At 33.3% G+C, this 21,775-nt stretch overlaps 1 protein-coding gene across 8 annotated transcripts in view; it reads left to right on the top strand.

Moving 5' to 3' along the window:
- The first annotated feature begins 13,228 nt into the window (after window positions 1–13,228).
- The window catches only part of LOC143255933 (acyl-CoA Delta-9 desaturase-like), a 29,030-nt gene continuing 20,483 nt past the window's right edge, over window positions 13,229–21,775 (top strand). The window contains exons 1-4 of one of the 8 annotated variants that reach the window (XM_076512371.1): window positions 13,535–13,815; window positions 17,504–17,644; window positions 19,573–19,830; window positions 20,602–20,816. In XM_076512371.1, the coding sequence (XP_076368486.1) occupies window positions 19,796–19,830; window positions 20,602–20,816 (250 nt within the window). In that variant the 5' untranslated portion in view covers window positions 13,535–13,815; window positions 17,504–17,644; window positions 19,573–19,795. Of the gene's footprint in view, window positions 13,375–13,534; window positions 13,816–17,503; window positions 17,645–17,931; window positions 18,197–18,845; window positions 18,865–19,572; window positions 19,831–20,601; window positions 20,817–21,775 lie in introns of those variants that run through there. The other 7 variants (XM_076512373.1, XM_076512369.1, XM_076512376.1 and 4 more) reach the window with 7 other exon arrangements.

Here is a 21,775-nt window from a genome sequence, read left to right as displayed (position 1 = left end):
AAATGTTGTGATCTTCTATTTTTCCTTTTTAATTTCAATCTGTACATTTTTCTCTAAAGATAAATATAAGCTCTACAGAAATACCATAACAATGGGTTTCATTTGTTGTCCAACTACAAATATCCAAACCCAGATTTTAACATTATAAGCATTCAGACTTACTAAAGCAGTTCTCTGCTTTATTAGTAAAAGTGTTAATACCCATACCAGCCGTCCTGAGATATATTTTTACTTCAAGTGGGTTTCTCGTGATCACATATGACCATCAATTTTTTTGCATACTTCAAATCAAACATGTCTCCTTGATTCATGATTGCAGTTTTTTATATTGATATTGTTGAGATGGAAAGTTCTCTTCCAAACTCACAAAGAAATGATAGTTGAAAGACATAATCAACAATAGAGGTAGCATTGATATCTGAGAATATGTTTAGAACTAGAAAAAATTTTATCCTGAAAATGGATTTTCATTACAAATGTGAAGTCTTAGAGAGATGAAGACAACCAAGAATCTTCTACGTGGCTGTGCTTTTACGTCATCCAAATGGTTACATCCATTTTGTGAAATAGGTTAATTACTAAACTTGGTTTTCATAGTTTTCATAGTGAAAAACAACTGAGGTAATCTTGTATGCAAAAACATTGTTTTACCTTCATATCTTAATGTAGAAATTTTCGCAGTTTATGCATACATATGTGATCCATAAAACTGTTGATCTGATTTTGTTTTAGCCACCTTTCTCTATCTGTTGCTCTCTAGAAATAATACCTGCTTTGCAAGACAGTCTACCACTACAGTATAAGTCATTAACTGAGTAGATAGCTTCTAGAGATTCCAGCTTTCACAATATTAAGTAAGAATGCTCAGTAATACGGTTATCACTAATCAGTATTGGTAAATCTGACGTTTCCTTTTAAGTAAGGAGCACTAGATCCACGTAGTTCTTAAGGTTTCTTCCAGGAGTCAGTTAACAGGAAAACATCTTAAAGGAAGTAAATGTGCTAACAAACTAAATATGCTAAGCTGATTGTCTTATCTACCTTTTTGTATTAATACAGAAATTGTCAGAGTTTTCCATTTACTCTGAATCTATGCATTTTTTTCTTTTTTTGCATTAACACATGGTCCAGAGAAACATTCAGTTAATTTTTGTGCAAGCTATCTTTGTTGTTCTATATAATAACACCTGTTACATCTATGGAGATATTGCTCTAAAATAGCACATTGCGCAAGAAGGTCAATGACAGGAATGTTCTTCACTGACTAATTAAATGACGCTAAGAGATTTTGGCTTTTAATGTGTTGTATGAGAAGTTAAGTTCAGAACATTAGATTCATAAAATTTTCCAAGATTTTTACCATTAGTGGGTTGACAAAAAAAATATCTAAAAAGAAAGAAAATATGCAGACTTTAACTAATTCTTTGGTCCTGTACAAGGTAACTTATACATAAGTATTCACTATGTTTTTGTCTTCGACACAAACAACGTTTGTACTTCATTTGACTCAACATGTTCAGCCTGTTTATGACTTAGTTTAAGGCTCAGTCGGTTTAGTTAAACTGAGACTTACTCTGCTATTATCCTGATCGACTCTCCCGTTATAGAGCGGGCCAGTCTGGTAATTTTACAGATATAATTTAATCTGAGAGTATCAAAGCACACGCTATAAGACTCCAAGGGTGATCACTAAATTGCTCTGCTAAAGCCTGTCATATGGAAGTTACAAGTGATCAGAAAACGACTTGCAACTTACTTAGAAGATAAAGTTGTCAATGGAAACTATATTACCACCAGGTGAAGCGGCAGTATCTTACCCAAAAATTAGTGATACTTAATACTATCAAAAGTCTTCTACTGTGGAAAGACACACTGTCCAGTTTCTCGTTATACACCTAGAGGTCAGAGATTATACTTATGTAATGGTGAAAGGCTTCACGTGTTGGTGACTAAAGTCATGTTAGCTTAAGAAAATTATAGTTGTTAAAGAACAGGTGCAAGATGGCTGACATTCAAGAAATATAATGGTTTTATTTGAAAACCATTACAATTTTTGTATATGATACTGTATGCTAACTTCTTAAATCAGAATTCGAGAAATGTATCACTCTCTCAAAAAGTGTCAGTTAAGCTAATGCCTTTACAAGTTCACAGGTACCAAAGAGCTTTTGGGGGCAGGGGGGGATATAAGATGTATGTATATACTAAGCTGTTCTTGTTCTAATTGCCTTCCATCTTGTATTGAATCTCTACAAGAAATATGTCTCTGAGATCAGTCAGGCTATTTTTAATTATATGATACGTCTTAGTCAAAAGCTAAAATGATGTGACATTTTAAATCCTTTTGTTTTCTGTGATAAGCCACGTTCTTCATCACCTATCTATCTCTGGTCTTATCACTGACCACTCCGATTAGCGGACTGGAAAGCTAACTCTATTCGAGATGAAACACAATTTTCTTCTCGCTGAAGGATATGATGATGTCATCTTGCTACTTGGAAATCTCTGATGCCCCATTGGAGCCTCTTGCCACCATCATTGTAGCTCCATCTTCAATAACTGAATTATCAGCTGCACAGCTTCCACTCAAAGCATCACTCTACGTGGAAACATAAAAAAAAACAGTTCAGTTACACCACATAAAAGAGACATCATGACTTATCTTTGCCTAAGACACAACTTGTAGCAGTTACGTGTAATTAATGTCATCTCTACTCACGATTACATAAAGATCGATAAGTCTCATTTTTAATTACTGCTGATATAATAGAATATCAAAAGCGTTCCCACATATTTACAATAAATAATTGTTTATATATTTTCCTCACTGATGTATTAATGGTTAACAGTAATTTATTGTTCCAAGTATTATATGATACTGTTAACGTTGTTCATATGATACACTATAACTCACTTATGAGTTGATTCTTGTATGTTTTCTGAGAGCAAAGCCACATCGGGCTATCTACTATATCCACTGAAGGGAATCAAACCACTGATTTTTCGCGTCGTAAATCTGAAGACTTACCGTTGTACTTGCGGGGGACGTGAACTATTATAGATGAACGTAAAAAGTTCCATTTCCAAGAGATATATAAAACTGCACTTTTTGAGAACTAATAAAACTTGGCAATCAACACACAATTGTGTAAAACTAAAATGCAAAAATATTCGTAACTACGTAATAAACTGTTGTAACGATGAGGAGGCAGACAGAGTGGTTGGATCAGTTTAGCCGTTGGAGTGTCAACTAATACTACCTGTTGTTACACGATTTAGCTATTTTTAAGTGATGATATAGTGGGTGAATGGAGCACACAGACACTAATTCGATTCGTTTGTTTGTTTTGAATTTTGCGCAAAGCTATAAGAGGGCTATCTGCGCTAGCCGTCTCTCGTTTAGCAGTGTAAGACTAAAGTGAAGGCAGGTAGTTATCACCACCCACCGCCAACTCTTGGGATACTCTTTTACCAACGAATAGTGGGATTGACCGTAACATCATAATGCCCCCACGGCTGACAAGACGAGCATGTTTGGCGCGATGGGGATTCGAACCCTCGAGCCTCGGATTACGAGTCGAATGCCTTAACACGCTTGGCCATGCCGGGCCGTTGTTTTAAGTTAGCTACGTTATTTACCAAGTTAATTGTTTGTCCTGATAAATATTTGCTAGCTTGGTTCCATTTTGTAGTGTGAACTCTCAGTGATTGCTCCTGATCTTTCTAATACTTAATGTTTAATTATGATAACTTTCCATACCCATCTTTAGATACCCACCTATTTAATATTTCGTTTTCAGCCATTTTCCATGTGTGTCATCCCTATTTTACTTTAAGAACACTTGAGTGTAGTTTATTCTTTAGCATTTATAAACACATCTTTATACCTTTTTTTGTATCACATTCTTATTTCCGGCCGTATTGCACCGGAAATGAGACACAACTACAACAGTACATTACGTCATTCAACGCCCTTTTTATATATACATCAGTGTTTAGGTTACACTACCATTTTCTTCTTTTTTTTACATTCATTAATTTTATCAATGTTGTTCGTATTTATCATGTATTTTTTATTAATTTCCATGCAACTATTTCAAGCTAATCTTACACCGGAAGTGACGTGAGGAGAAACGCATTTCTGGCCACTCGATTTTCTATGAGCCCTAGCTCTTTTTAACTGGAATTATACCGAAATACCAACAAAGTATAGAGTATAAGCTACAAGGTCAATCGTTCGAAAGCTCTCTTGTTACATGATTTTTATCATTTCGTTCGACTAAAGTTACTGATAGTTAGTCATAATTTATTGAACTATTACTAACCGAAAGGTACTAAGAATAGTCTCGTGACAATCAACCTCCAGGATAAATGTAAAAATTATAATCCCAAGTTTATCCAATGAATAACTTCATGTCTAGTAGGATTTCTATATATTTTTACAAGACAAATTACGTATCATATTTACCTTCCCGTATATCTACATTAAAATATTACTTATATAGTTGTATAATGGACACGTTACTCAACTCTTAAGTTACTATTGTTTGACGCAATATAATAGTATTTTACCGTCACTCTTACAGAACACTTAAGCCCTTGTAGCAAGAGGAAATCACGTTTGGTGGCTGTTTCTAATTATCAGTATTTAGGTTCTTTGGGTGGACCTAAGGTACAATCTTAAATTCTTTCTCCCAGTGTTTGCTGGCAACAGGTTTGTTTCTTTGTTTTGAATTTCGCGTAAAGCTACACGAGAGCTATCGGTGCTAGCTGTTCGTAATTTAGCAGTGTAAGGCCAGAGAGAAGATAGCTAGTCACCACTACCCATCGCCAACGTTTGGGCTACTCTTTTACCAACGAATAATGGGATTGACCGTAACATTATAACACCACCACAGCTGAAAGGGCGAGCATGTTTAGTATGACGGTGATTCGAACCCGCTACCTTCAGATTGCGAGTCAAGTGCCCAACAACCTAGCCATACTTGGCTAGATGGCAATAGGACAGAAATAGTGAATCCTTGGATTCACATTATATACACGTCAAGCTCGGTAAATATTTCAAGTCCATTTTTATCAGTTTAATTTAGTAAAACCTTAAAAAATTACATCTTTTTATACACACAATATAAGTTCGTATATTGTGTGAGGTTCATCATACGTACCATGCTAAACATAACTTTAATGGTCAACATCCTGTTATAGTAATGGGTCAGCGAGATGTTTCTTTACACCTCAACATCTTGAGGGATCCCTCTTTATCTTGAGTAAGAAGTCGATGAAAGCAACTAGCCTATATAAACTGTAGGCCATCTCTCAGGGATCTTTCCGGCCTCTGCTCTCGCTTGATTCGATAACCCATGCAGGTAAAGTAAGAATCACGACAACCATAGGCAAATCTACCCTACGTTTTAACCAACATATGAATTTCAACTACCATATAAGCCAAACAAGGGGCTAAGAGAAATTCAACAAATTTCTGACCACGCTGAGGTTATTAAACCCAAATATTTACCAGGATTGAATTACCTCGAGAGATCATGCAGACCCTCAGTGGTACAGTGGAAAGTCTGCGGATATGTAACGTTAAACACCGGACTTTGATACCTGTGATCGTGCAGACATTCACATATTGAATAAAACTTACTAATTACAGTTTGTACTCTTTAAAAACGCTCTCTTAACTAGTTAAGAAATGCTTATATAATAATTACACTTAAGTTTAACTTTCTGGATTCTCAGAAGAGAGTTCCCCACTCGCCATCTTGGATGAAATATCAAACACAAAGTCGTCAAATAATACACGTATAAGTTTCCTCTAACTTTACGCCCATTTGTAAACTAGGAACTCCTTTCATAGGATATTATTAAGATATTTGGAGAGTTAGGATAAGGGTATGTGAAGGTAATAGTTCAATATTAAAAAGACAAACTATAAAAACTTTCTTGCTATTTTATCCTCCAACTGGTAAGACATGTTTATGTTAAACAAACATAGGTTGATGCCAAGGAACACTACATACGTTTTAATTTGTATAGATAAAAAGGCTCAATAATTTTAATCGTAAGTTTACATTTACGTAGACTTACCCAAAAAATTCTCCCAAGAGCTAAATTAAACAAACCGTTGCTGCTGTTGAGTGTCACGTCAACGTCTTAACGTTGTAACAAACAAATTGTGAAATAAATCGACAAAATCGCGTTTTGCCCTCACCATAGTCTTAAGTATATATATATGTATGAATGTGTGTGTTTTTATAACTTGATTGTTTTCAGTAATATCGTATCTCTGTATGGGTAAATATTGTTGTTTTTACAACGTGTTGTTGAGTACATTAAAGCACAGTAGATATACAGATCAAAATCGGCCCGGCATGGCCAGGTGGTTAAGCCACTCAACTCGTAGTTGGAGGGTCGCGAGTTCGAATACCTATCACATCAAACATGCTCGCCCTTTCTGCTGTGAAGGCGTTATAATGTGATGGTCAATCCCACTACTCGTTGGTAAAAGAGTAGCCCAAGAGTTGGTGGTGATGACTAGCTGCCTTCCCTCTAGTCTCACACTGCTAAGTTAAGAATAGCTAGCACAGATAGACCTCGTGTAGCTTTGCACGAAATTCAGAACAAACCAGGTTAGAATGTAAAACTTCATGATACTGTTGGACACAGTTTATTTCTTTAACATTTGATTGGTGGTCATAGCTCATACCAGAGTCGGACTGAGCTCTTTTCGGGGTCCTTTGCATTTCATTATGAGTTGAGGCCCAAATTAGTCAAATGAGACATCGTTGTTTTTACTTGCACGATAATATATTTGTAAAACGTGAAAATATACGTTAAAAACTTTAAAAACTGTACATTGATTGGTGTTATTTTCACCATCTCCAGGAAAATAAACCATGATATACACGTTAAGTTTCTTATAAGCCTAAATACGTGTATAATTCACACATTTTTAACCAGGTTTATAAATTTCTTAGAAGAGCCAAAAGAATATTAAATTTTTAATATATATTATCTATTAGCTCCTTCAGTAAAATAAACTGTGAAGCATTTTTTCTTTTAAATCTATACTACGTAATAAGTTTATAATAGCAAATCAGTTGTCCTAATGCAGTTTGGTGGAAGATATTTCTTTAGAAAACACAGCTACAAAGTTTTATGACAATTAAGTGAAAAATTGAAATAAACCAGAATACAATATACTTCTTGTTAAAATACGTTAAAAGGGAGTTAAAATCAAGTAGTACAAGCATTCTTTCAAATATTTTGTTACGTAGAGGAGAGAGAGGTCATAAAAGTTGCCCAAGAGAGTCAATATGTCTGTTTTAAATTTTACGCAAAGCTACACGAGGACTATGTACGCTAGCCGCCCCTAATTTAGCAGTGTAAGACAAGAGGGTAGGCAACTAGTCATCATCACCCACCGCCAACTCTTGGACTATTCTTTTACCAACGAATAGTGGGATTGACCTTCACATTATAAAGCCTCCCGTCTAAAAGGGCGAGCATGTTTGGTATGACGAGGATTCGAACCCGCGACCCTCAGATTACGAGTCGAGTGCCTTAACCACCTAGTCATGCCGGGCCAGGGACTACTGTGCCATGGCACGAAGGCACAATGGTCAGTTCACCACTTTCTTGTTCATATGAATCCTGCTTCAAATCTAAAACAATTGTAGGTTGTTGTTTAACTAATGTACTTTGTATTAAGTGTCCTTAATAGTTATAGTAGTTTTTATTGATCAAAGCATATAACAAGGAAAACAATTCTGATAACCCATTCGAGCTTGATAATAATAGTGTTTGTGCAGTAGTTATTAGTTCATTGTTTGATTAGTCAGCCTCAAGCACCATCACGTAATATAAATACAAACTAACATGTGCAACAAACTCTCGCATAAGGACGTTGAAAACCGAATAACGAGAGGCTGATTACAACTTGTTTAACTTGTTATTAAAGCTTAGAAAAATACAATTGTTCAATTATCTATGAAGTTATTAGACTATTTTATATCCGAATAAAATAATGAACACGGTTTTCTCATGTGATTTTCGTCATCTATTGTTCGCATTTTCTTTCACCCTGACACTAAATAAAAGAACGATTATACATTCGGACTAAAGAAAACAAAATTTGATTTGAATATTAAGATAAAACGTATGTGGTTGTCTTATTTTCATTAAAGTTTGGTTTATTGAATCTTTAAACAAGTAAAAGATATGCTAAACAGATAGAAATTATTTTATTTTTGTTTTTATATTTCAAATACTGGATTAATGTGGAATTATAATGTTATTTATGAATGCCTTAAGTGCTTATTTTGAGTATATTTATATTACCTGATTTACTAACGATCTATATTAACAGCACACAAGGTTTTGAAAGGATTTCAACTTTCTACTTTAATTCGTAGTTTATGACCAGTTATAATTTTTTCTGCTAATCTCTCATTTCAATTAGAAAATACCGATTTGTTCTTTTTAAAATGATTTATGGAATTCTGAAAAAATGTTATTTACAATAATTAAGATACAGCTCTTTTTCTCTTTAAACCGTGGTTTAAAGATGAATTGACAAAGCGTAATTTAGCTTTGAGACGTGACTTACACGTGTAAAATAGCACTTGAATGAAAAGTAATGAAGTCGCTTGAAAAACATTTTCAGAATACAGATACTCATTTCAAATATAGTATTATAAAACATATACTTACTTCAAACATACTGCCAAAACATAGATATTCATTTCAAAAACAGTATCAGAACATAAACACTCATTTCAAACATAGTATTAAAATATAGATACTCACTTCAAACACAGAATCTTCCTAAATATATATTCAGACCTTCAAGTACAAAAACCTTGTGTAAGGTGTAGTTTTGTTTGAATTTTTTTTCAAGCAAACAGTTGTCTACTAGATGATATATATATATATATACAGAAACGTATTTCAAACACATTAAAAGCCGTTAAACAATACAAAATTCGCTTTAGAGACAACTTAGTTTTACTGTTCAGATAAGCATGTCAGGTGATATCTGCTGACCCTCACACGTGCATAGACTCACTTCAGAGACAGTTAGTCGTATTAAGAGAACTATGCAAAGTTCTTTCAATGCACCTTATTTACAGGCACTATAGTGACTAAAACAGTTGGAAATTGGAGTAACACTGCCGTAAGAGCACTTTAACTATTGGCCAAGTCTAAGGTAATACCCAAGTCTGAGGTTTTACCTAATACTGAAATATTTTTGTTCTTAAGTTCCTCAACACATCGAATCACCCTTTCATCCTATGAAAAGCAGCAGTTTGGTATGTATTTCAGATTAGAAGAAAAAGGCAGTAAAAACATTAAAAGTTCTGTTATTTTTTAACATAACATATAATATAACGTTTTGGGATAACATGGGGCCTATTGGTTCATCTCGGCTGTTCTGTTCTCTAAACTAAACTAAAGCTATTAATAAATAAAGTTTAAAAATCTTAAAGGGAGTTCTTATAATTCATGTACTTAGCAAACTCTTTCTTAAATTCACTTCAGTTTACTGCCTCTAAATTATACGAAGTCCACTCATTCTAAAGGCCAACCACTCTGTTAGAAAAGTTAAACTGTTTTAGCTGAGGATGACTTCTACCTTGCTAAAAATTATGTTTGTGTCTCTTCGTCCTACTTTCCCCAATGTTAAACATGAAAAAGTTATTGCACCAACACCATCAGTTCTAGTTACAATATTAAACAATCAGATCCCCTTAACTCTTCTTTTTTTCAAGAGAAGACAATTTAAAAGATTCCGTCCTCTCCATCCCAAACACCCTTCTCTGTACCCTATACAACCATTCAACTCCCTCCCTAAAGGTTTCCCAGTAGCACAGTGTTATGTCTGCGGATTTCCAACACTAGAAACCGGGTTTAGATGCCCGTGGTAGGCAGAGCATAGAAAGTCTATTGTGTAGTTTTGTGTTTAATTTCAAAGAAGCAAACCCTTCCTAAGATTAAGATCTCAAAACTCAACATAATATTTCAAATGTGGCCCAAGGAGTGACCTGCACGATGAAATTATATTTTCTTTAGACTTGTATTCAATATTTCTGTAGATACAATTTTAAATCCTACTACGGATAACAGCACACTGTTTGCTTGACTTTAGAGACTGAACAACTATTATATCAAGGTTATAAGGTTATTCCTATCCAAATTATACTTGTAGTTCAAATATGATAACCCACATGTATTGTCTTGCATTTATTATGACTAAAACCCATCTATCATTCACTTGCCCAACTCACCAGATGATCTAAATCATTTTGTAAACCAGAAGTATCCTCTTTATAGTTAGTAACATCCAAGACTTTAATATCATTTGCACATTTAAGTAACTTATCAACTATTTCTCCATCTATATCACTGATGTAAATGAAAAACAGCAAAGACCCTAGGAGTGAGCCATGAGGTACTCCATTTGTGACGTTACTCAAGTTTGACTGAACTCCATTTGTAACAACATCTGCTTTCTTCTATCCGGCCACTCTTCTCCAAATTTCTAACTTATCCTCCATACCTATAGAGACAATTTTCGCAAGCCTTTTATGTGACACCTCGTCAAATGCTTTCTAAGAATTCATCATGGATAATAAAATAAATACATGATAGTAAGTTCGTTTCACCAACTTTCTTGATCTTCTATGATATTCTAAGTCTTCTGTCATACCAGTTAATTTAATGATCTTAAATTTATAATGCTTTTCTTCGATTTTATCTCTTAAATTCTTTGTAAGCCAATCTAGTATTTTTTACTTGCAGCTATCCTTTTCTTTCTATAAGGAATCTATTTACCTTGAATATTTAAAAATTTACCTTCAAAAACATTCCACATCTGATCAGTGTTTCCAAATAACTTAGCTGTTCACAACAGATAATTCTTGTCGCGATCCTTCAGAATTTTTGTTTTAGAAACTTGTCACAAGAATATCATTATTTCTTACATTCATATGCAATAAAACATCAAACTTAATGAAAGAATGATAATTTTCACCCAGATGTTCCTCAGTTTCAACCCTATTGATCATTTCTATATTTGAAGTTAACAATAAATCTAAAATAGCATTGTTCTAGTAAGTTCCTTGAATATTTGGACAATAAAACCATCCTCAACGATTTCCAAAAACCTTTCTCCCTCTTGGTTTGACTCTAGCATTTCCCAATCTATGTGCCTGAAATTAAAATCGCTTATAATTATAATTCATTAGCAGTTAAAATTATAATCTCATTGTAAAGTTTCTCACTGATTTCAAGCTATAGCTAGGAAAAATGCTGATAAATTAGGCTGGTAGATATTATTCTGAAAACTGTGTCGCATACATTTGACATTTTTTATCATTTTAATGGTTGACTGCTCTCACAGTGATTAGATTAAATTAGGCCTGTAGCAAGAAAGAGAAAATCTGAAATGTGGAATGACGTCAAAGGTCTAATAAAAATCTGGTTCATCTTTTTTTTTTCATAAATACTTAGATCTACAAACACTGCTCGAAAGACCCCCTCCATAGTTCGCCAAATCATTTACAATAAAGTTTGAACGAAAACCAATTTATTACGAGAATCATACAGCTACTGCACACTGGGGAGATTAATACTAAGTACCTTTTCTCGATTAACTTATACTTTAGATATAGCATAAACTAAGGCCACCTAATTGTTAATTTATAGAACTAAAAGAATATTGAAAGGGTATTTATGTACAACGTCCTCTATTAATTTAAAGGTAAAGACAAACCAAATGAGGATAAATTGAATTTAACACAATAAATACTACTTTAATTTCCTACATGAACAGGGCTTGCTAAGGGTCAGAGATGGTGCCAAGAAAACTTGGCACGATAACCGACCCATATAACTTTAAAGAATAACCATTTCTACACCATACTTGATTATTTCAGGGCTAGTTAAGCCGGATTAAGTGGTTTCTATGGATAAGCTGAGTTTCTTATATTTGGTTGTCTATTCTTACAGAGCGAAATTAAATTAAAAGAGTTCACTACCCAGAAAGCTAATCTACAGCATCCTATAACCTGTTGTAATTTAGAATGTAATGAAATTAAAAATATAAAAAATGTGAGCACCTACAACTGAAACTAAGTTAGAATAAAAATATCATGATTCAGTGATTTGTTTACAACTTTTATGATAACCTTAATTATTGAATAAGTATATCTTAAATAGATAATCTTATAATTGAACAGAAATAAAAACAAACTTTTATGATAACCTTAATTATTAAATAAGTGTATCTTAAACAGATAATATTATAATTGAACAGAAATAAAAAGCAAACTTTTATGATAACCTTAATTATCAAATAGGTGTATTTTAAATAGATAATCTTATAACTGAACAGAACAGAAATAAAAAACAAACTTTTACGATAACCCTAATTATTGAATAAGTGTGTCTTAAATAATCTTATAATTTAACAAAAATAAAAAAAACACTTTTATGATAACATTGATTAAATATCGATATAAATATCTTCATTTCTTAGCAGATACAGTGTTTCCTACAAATAATCCATAACGCCCTTAGAAACATTCATCGATTTACGATTTTATTCATAGACTAAAACAAAAAGGAAAAAAGAATACACACACACACATATATATAATTTAAAAATATAGAATACTAGAGTGTTTTTATTAATAGTTTTCTGAACACTATGAATTAAAACTTTCAATATACATAAAATTCAATTGCAGTTATGTATAGATGAATAATTAAGTCTTTACTTACTATAACATAATGTGAAGGTATAAAAGACTTAGTTAATACGACTTAACATAATTCAGTTTCTAGTCAATCCAAACAAATATTTTTAAAGACGAATTTTCTTTCATGAAAGGCCGTAACGATCGAGAAGTCATATTACGTCTTTCTCCTCTGTAGCAAGTTTCGAGCAGCGAAATTTTCTCACTTACACAGGGAAAAAAACAAAAAATAATTTTTCTAAAATTATTTAATAAAATTCAATTCTTACAACTCACTACCCAAGCAGTGCATTACTGTTCGTTTTTTTGTTTTGCAGAAGTTTCTCAAAAATTATACTTACAAAGGAGTCAAATCATCTTCGTCCGTGGAAAGGAGAGTCAACGATATTGAGTGTCACGCCACGAGGCCACGCTACCATCACGCCACCATCGCAGGCTTCACTTAAAAATTGTATGAGGAGAGACAAAGATGTTTTACAATAGAACTTGTCTACAGCCAACGGTTATACTTTCCAACGTATTTCATTGCGTCGTAATCAACGTTGTATTTTTATTTTTCACTTGGACAAAATCGATACAGAGGGTCAGACAGAAGCGAAAATTATACGTTAAAGTATTGATTGCGCGTATAGTTTTTTTTTTCTTTTCGTGTCTAAACATCAACTTTAAAAAACTTGTGACCAACTCAGTCACTGTAATCATGGCAGAAATGAAACGGTCTATGGTTTAATTTTTTTACTGCTTCTAAGAAAATAATTGTTACTAAAGTGTATCTATGTAGATTAGCTTAATCAATTACAGGTCGATTATCTAGTTTTGTTTCATTGGCGCTTCGTACCTGTATAAACGTGTGTCTTCCTTACAAAATAGGCTTTTTTATTTGATCTCACCACTAGTTCTGAACCAGTGAAAACACAAAAACTCAACACAAGGCTACCTCATCTGATACTGAGTCACAGTGGAACGTTCCTGTCGGCAAGATCCATTTGGTGACGTAGCTCTTCAGAGAACGTACTTCGTATTAGGCAAGCAAGGCAGCAACCACGTCGGAAATGTGAGTTAATTTTATTACTTAATATTGATAAACTAAATTAAGGTAAAAGAGCTTAGTATAATCTATTCACGATATTATCTATGAAAACAAACCTTTAAAATATTTCAACCTTATACTGAAGAGAAAATTAAGTATAAACAACGTTAATGGGTGTTTTGTTAGCTTTTGGTTCTGTTAACGTTAGTTTCAAATTAATTTCATTATCGATTTAAAGCCAATCCTGATAGCATTTTACAAAATTTTGGCTTTGGATGCTTCTGTATTTACAGAAAGTGTAAAAAAAAATCGAACAAAAGCGGAAAACATAATTTTATTTTTTTAAATCGCGATAAAATTATAAAATTGACAGTCATAGTTTGAGACATAGTTTAAGGCGTGATTTGTGATTTACATCAGAATGATCGTCAAATAAGTTTTTCAATAATTTTAAAGAAACATGAAAAAAAAGATCTTCATTTCTTTATACCAGTAAACTCTTTAATTATCTTTCTCTCAGTATAAAGTTCGAATGCGGGTATGGTAGGCATAGTTCTCATCATATTTGATAAAAATGCAATTTTTTTCACACTTCTATCTGCATTGTATATTTTTAAGTAGTTTTTGAAAGGTTTGAAATTAGCTACTTTATCTCCTATTACGTAACTATGTTCTGTAAGAGTCTAATCATGGTAGCCCTCTAGTGATTCAATAGTAAGTCTATAAGTTGACAACGATAAAAATTATATTTTACTACCCGTAGTGGACGAAGCTCTTTGTGTAGCTTTATACTTAACCAAATCAAATTACCTTGATTTCTCTTTATCAAAGAAAACTGAGGGCATTTGTCATAATAGAATAAATAAATAAAAAGTAACAAAATTCCAGATACAAAAATAGTCATTTATCAATTAATCTGAGGATCGCGGGTTCGAACCCCGGTTGCACCAAACATGCTTGTCCTTTCGGCCGTGTGGGCATTATAATGTGACGGTCAATCCCACTATTCGTTGGTAAAAGAGTAGCCCAAGAGTTGGCGGTGGGTGGTGATGACTAGCTGCCTTCCCTCTAGTCTTACACTGCTAAATTAGGGACGGCTAGCACAGATAGCCCTCGAGTAGCTTTGCGCGAAATTAAAAAAAAAAAACATTTATTAATTATCGTAAAGCAACATATACAAACATTTAGTCTATATACACTCCCCAAACTATTTATATCAGTTTGTCTTTACTGAAAAATCGAATTGAATGAGTATATATCCTAACGTATACCATAGATACGTTTAACTTCAAGGTACTAATTATTTTCTATTTAAAATTAAAGAAAATATAATAAAAATAAGTTAGTTGAAAATTAAAGATATTGGTTAAAATAATCGTATAAATTACAAAGTAGTGAAAGCCACTGTTTAAAAAATGCTCAGCTGTTATCTCACTACGTTAGAATTCAGCTATCTCCCTGTGTTTAGTAAAGCAACTTGCAAAATATGTTTAACCTTTTTTGTACAACTTAGTTGACTTCTCCTAACAACAGTTTTTGAAAATGACAACAGAAATTAACCAAAAAGCAGGAGAAACTATCAGCATTACTACTGGGATATGAAAAACAATAAATAAATACCTTGCTGTGTTAAGAATAGTAACTTTAGCCACGTGACAAAGAATGTCGTTTTTCTAATGAATACCATATAAGTATAGTTAAAACTATACATGTGATAATCCATCACTGCTTAGAACTGAACATGAGTATACGAACGCTTTACTATTGTTTATAACCGAATCTAAATGTACGGACACTACTGTTGTTTAGAACTTAATCTAAATGTATGGACAGAGACGTCAGAGACATCTTAATTTGGTATTTTAAACAATAAAAAGAGAAGCGACATTTTTTCTACATTTGTGGGATATTTTTGATATTTTTTAAACTTATTTCTACAGATTCTAACTTCTAAGTTTATTCCACCCCAAAATATGTAGATAGAATCTTAAAATGTCAATAACATAAGGACGGACTATTGGAATATTATAGCTACATTGTAGATAATAATTATACATAATAAATATATTTATCATTGTGAACGTGTAATATTAAAAGTGTAAAAACACTAACACAGCTATATTTATATGTATTTATTGTTGTACTGATACAAATGCCTATGAGATTGTTAACACGGCAATGTTTAACTTATTTCTGTTTGTGCGGTTATCAATTGTAATATATTAGTCGTTTTATTCACTTGTTGAATTTCAGCCGTCTCTAACTTTGAAGTGATAGACTAGAAAGAAAACAATTGGGCAGTATTACCTACGACTAACTCTTGGGCTGCTCTGACCGTTAAATTATAACACCCTTACGACTGAAAAACTGAGCATCTTTGAATATTAATAGTTTAAATATTCATATAACTGCAACATTTAGGATCTACTTCTAATTGTGCAACTACAATAAAGAGGTTGCATGTATTATATGAAACTGACTTTGGAGTCTTACTATCTCGTTACCTCAAAGTCGCTACATTCTGTCATGCTCTGTCTGATAACTAAGAATGTTGGCTATAGCCCTGCAGCGTAGTTTCTATTGCAAAAGGCCCTTTTGTAACATTGTTATACCCAAAACACAACATTCTTCCCTGATGCTTTCCACAATCAATCTACAGTTTCGTGGTGTTCGTTTCAACATTCTGAACACACGAAAATCCGTTGGCGACATGAGCAGAGCATCATGTTTTTATAGTATGCTTACTCGTTACTCCTTGCATATCACGACGATGTTAAGACTTGTTGTAGATCATTCTTGTGTTGCTCCTACTCCTTTTTTTTTTTTTTTAGTTTTCCAGTGATATTAGTTGTAAAGAATATTCCTATCTTGGAAAACGATAAATTGTAGATGCTATCGCACTACCTTGCTATGTAAAAAAATATAGTACTGATACATTCCGCTTCACCGTGACTTTATACTGGCTGTGTTTTGTAACTTAACTTGCTGATATTTATATTCAAATAATACACACACATACTTATAACAATAATTAATCATAACATACACAACTTTTTGTATTCGTAGTATACGAGTAAACGTATTTTTAGAAATTGCTAAAACGACAATGCCTAGACTTATTTTGCGTTACTGTTGCACATCATAGTGATAATCTAGTGCATGCTTGAATACTTTGGTTTTTTTATTATAACGATCAAAAGTCGATATCTAATCTCTGTAGGCGGGATATTTACCTAAAGATCAACTTAGCAAATTCTTCAAGGCTAGTAGCACCTCTTTGCCCGACCATTTGTATAACAGTTATGTCATACACTGTCCAAGCTATGAACAGTTCCATAATCTTTCCAGATTTAGTTCTCCAAAGCCAGTAGCACCTCTTTGCCTAACCATTTATATAACAGTCATGTCATCCACTACACTGTGTAACACAAATTTTGTTCCTGGATAGTATGTGTTATTTCTTAATTGCTTATGTTTTAAAAGTACAGAAAATTGCCATTATTTCTATCAAACGTTGCTTTGGTGACCTGTATAATGAAATTTAGATATTAACCTATTTTCTATGTAAAAACAGGCAAATTTTCATTTACATAAGATCTCAATAAAACAACATATGAATCAAGATTTACATGTATTTACACTAAAGTTATACAAAAGTGAACAAAAACGTTTAGAAGTGAGTAGTTTTTCGAGATGGCTGCTTTCTCTCTAGCGGAGTGGGTACAGAGAGCTCAGGGCAGTATGGCACTGGAGCGATGGATGATGGAAGACCCGGATACACGATAGCAGATGCATTCTTGCCAGCTCGATGTTTGAAAGGGTCCACCATGAAAAAGTAGCAATTGTTGTAGTGGTCAGTGGGATCATGCCAAATTTTTGGAATAGCGAAATTCATGACTCTCTTTTCCTCTCTGTACCATCCTGCAAAAGAGCAAAATAAAATTGTTATTATTAATAATAAATTTATTTCATTCACAACTAATGTGTAAGAGGTTCATGCAAAATATTTTATATGTGATATTTTTTCTATACTGTTGGAAATTAAAAAAAAAAGACATCTAAATTTTAAAAGGTCTAAAATTTGTATAATATAAAATCTTACTATTCAAGCAAGTAAAAATTGTCCGTCTTACCTTCTAGAGTTTTTTGCAGTGCTTGCAGGTAATATGAGGTGCTTAGAGTTTGTCTTGATCCCAACAGGCATGCCGAAATATGCCTTGTAGGCTTCACACATTTTAGCAGATGCTGTCACAGAGTACTTTTTCGCTCTTGTCTTGATAAATTGGCCACATACAGAGCAGATGCGTCTGAATAATGCTTCCAGCTTCTTGATGCCATCTCTGATAAAATCAGATAGGTATATATGTGTTCAGTTAGGCAGGTAGAACTGAACAGAACTGAAGTGGTAAGTGGTGAGCCCCTATATATATATATATTACTATGGAAAGTTTTAAAAAGTCTAAAAGGTTCTTGAAAATTCTCGTAAGTTCTACAACATTCTAGAGATTGTTCTTGAAAATTCTTATAAGTTCGAGAAAATTCTCTATCAGCTATTCAGCACTGAGTCCACCTGAAATGTTCTGGAAAATGGGTAAATTTGAAAATTTAATTACCCAGGTCACAAAAGCAAAGTTTGAAAAGAAAAATAGGTCTTTTCCATTTACTTTAGGCATAAAAAATTGGGAAATAACACTTTCTGCCCAGGAACAAGAAAAAGTAAAAATTTTGTTATCTAGTGCTATCCAAGATACATATTTAGTATCATTAGAATGTGAAAGATAATATGTAACTGTAAAAAACTCGTGTATGTAAACTTTCTTCAGATAAATCTATTGTTTGTGCAACTACTACAAGACGGCTTAAAGACCCACGCTATTGATAGTCACAGTTTTATCACTAATTAGCTATTGATTTGATGTTAATGCTTACAGATGAAAACTCCATGATGTCAAGCTAGTCCAATCATCCTGGGATATTTTAATATAGCGTGTTTTCCACAAACTGTTTCATTGGTTTGATTTCTACATCAATCACAGAAACATGGTCTATGGTAACCTCTGCTGGTCAATGACGGTGAGTGCCATCAACTCAACATTCGAAACAGATGGATTTGTTGTGGGCTATTTGATGGCATTTGACTTCTCCTTCATTTCGTTGTATACAACGTAGACCAATCTCCTTGCGAAACATCTGAGTCAACCATAAACTACCCTTTACCTTTGTGCAAGTAGTGACGACTAAGCTTTCATGGGCAATGATGAACCATCTAGACAAGGGCGCTGCATTTAAAGCAAAACCCGCTATACCCCTTTCTTGCACCAGTCTCTTACAGTTTACCGTTTTTCTTAAATGTCATGTGTGTTGAGACCTCACTGAATTTATTTCTACAGCAAGCAACGGCGTGATGACTTCCTCTCGTAGACTTCAGTTTTACATGGAAAGCATCCATAGTTGTTTACCATTGCATAGTACCAAATCCCCACTAAAATCATTCCTTAGGGCTTATCACTTCATAAAAATGTTAAACCTTTTCTGAATGAGAGGATGGTGGGCAAAGAATTTGAAATTTAGTAGGGGTTTAGGTTCTAATACTTAGAACATACTTAGTTGGCGTATGTTAGTAATAATGCGAACAGTACTTAACATTTTAGTTGTTGTTCTTTTTATGGGAACAAAATGTGTTTCCTACTGCTTAATAACCGTCACTATTAATAATTTTTAAACTGATTTATAGAAAAGTATGAGATCATTCTTGAGTTCTTCCAATCTCTCTTTTACCAGAAACTGACCCAGAACAATCTGTTTGATTGTCGCGATTGTTGAATAGCTAGAGAAAGTCGGCGCTGCTATCCGCAAAAGAGCTACAATATACAGAACGAGTCAGAACACACTTGGCAAACCAGGATTACCGGTACAGATAATGAAAGTTGACGACTAGCTAAGGACGAGACCCATAAGCTCTTACACGTCATCTAAATCGATTAGTGCTGTATACTGCAGCAGAATGCAGGAAAATACAAACTCACGCTCTCAACTGAGGTAGAGAGAAACTTAATAATCAATCGATCTGAATCAAAAATACAACCACAAACACATCAATACCCATTCATGTGAATTGTAATTTTTAACATCAACCTTCGACAAGATTAAACAACAGGTTGGATATTCGCTGAGTTGAATGAATCGAACTGCATTAGTTAGAGAAAAAGTAAATATAAAATAACAATTAAAATGTATTGTTTTAAATGTAACAGATATATTTGAATGAATCTTTCTATTGATTTTTTAAAATTTGATTTCTCACCAAGACTGCAGAGATTTTCACTATGAATTTTTTTTATTATTCGTTTAAAACTACATAATGGGCTGCATTCAATGTGCCCATCGCGGGAACTCGAGCTCCGAATTTTAGTGTAGCAAGTCCGTAAAATTACAGCTGGCCACCGGGGTACTTCTTACGATAAATTATTTCAATCTTTTATTGCAAACCTGTAAACGTATCGTTATGAATCAGTTAGTACATTATAATAGTATTTATAGTGTCGCAACTAACAGTTGCTTGTATAAGTTGTTAATCATAGCTGGTTATTGCGGCAAGTGTAATTGTAATACTATTAATTTATCACACAATATGTGATTCATAAACATCATAAATGTATAGTAACTGTTATACCTTTGGACTGTCATATAATTTTAAAATATTAGAAGAAACAGCTTAAACATTTATAATAAAATGTGTGATTTCAAATCATTTCCCTGATTAAAGAAAAGTTTCAGTTTAAGTTTTAATAGATATGTTTTTCTTTTTAGGCTGGCTTCAGATCAATCTCCTGAAACGGTAATGGAAAGAAACATTCCAGACACTGCAACGGTAATGGAAAATAACATTCCAGAGAAGAAAAAGGGTTTTTCAAAACTTAGGATTGTCTGGAGAAACGTTTACATTTTTGCCTTTCTTCACACAGCTTCCTTGTATGCCATCTACCTAGTTTTCACGTCGGCACTGCTGAAAACGGTCATGTTTGGTATAAAAAATTATTTTCTTGGTATTGATTTATGGCTAAGAATGTTGGTTGTTGTTCTTTGATTCTAAATATTTATTGTCGTTTTTAGGGTTTTAGAGCTTGTATAAAATAAATGTTTATGCCGAACGCGTACAACGAAATGTTTGGGATCTTGAAGTGCTTGAGATCGAAGAGTTTATTATTGTTTATTTGTAGTTGAGCAAACAGCTACGTAATGGACTATCTGTTCTATGCCCATAACGAGTATCGAAACCAGGCTTCTAACATCGTAAGTCCATAGACATACTGCTGTGGTAATGGGGGTCTAATTGAAGAGAAACTGTAAATATTTATAGTTCCTAACAGTAGGTGTCTGTGTGTGTGTTTCTTATAACAAAGCCACCCTGCGGTACTGGCGGGGAACAGGTAGCCTGTTCAGTATCTCTTTACGTTTTGAAAAAAAAACAAACAACAAAACATATTTGCAAGAAAAATAACGACTGTCTTAAAGCAACATTTCATAGATGCTTTTTTTATTTATAATTTTAACACATCAAAATTTAGAGTTTTTCTTGTTGTAAATGATCAACAAAATTGTAAAATTGTCTTTTTTTGTCAAAACTATTTGTTTGTTTTATATTTTATTTTCCTATTTCTGCAAGCTGTTCAGTTCTCTTAGTATTTCGACGAAAAGTATTGTAATATTGGCTTGTTTTTGTAGGCAGGTTCTTCTAGACTTGGACTCAGCAAATAACCCGACGTGGCTTTGCTATAAAAAACAAACACACACGTTTCTAGAATTTTGGAAATCGATTTCTTTTGTCTAGTTCTTGCTATTCTTACCGAATGTGATTTCACTGCATACAAACTCAACAAGTGCAATGAAAATACATGTAACAGACCCACAGATGAAAAGCTCTTACGTCTCGGATTTTTTAATCTAAAAATATTTTTAAACTGTCTAATCTTTTTTTTTCACT

Source organism: Tachypleus tridentatus, chromosome 7 (assembly GCF_004210375.1).
Source record: "Tachypleus tridentatus isolate NWPU-2018 chromosome 7, ASM421037v1, whole genome shotgun sequence".
NCBI classification, from domain to species: Eukaryota; Metazoa; Arthropoda; class Merostomata; order Xiphosura; family Limulidae; genus Tachypleus; species Tachypleus tridentatus.
This window is presented reverse-complemented; position numbering and strand designations above follow the sequence as displayed.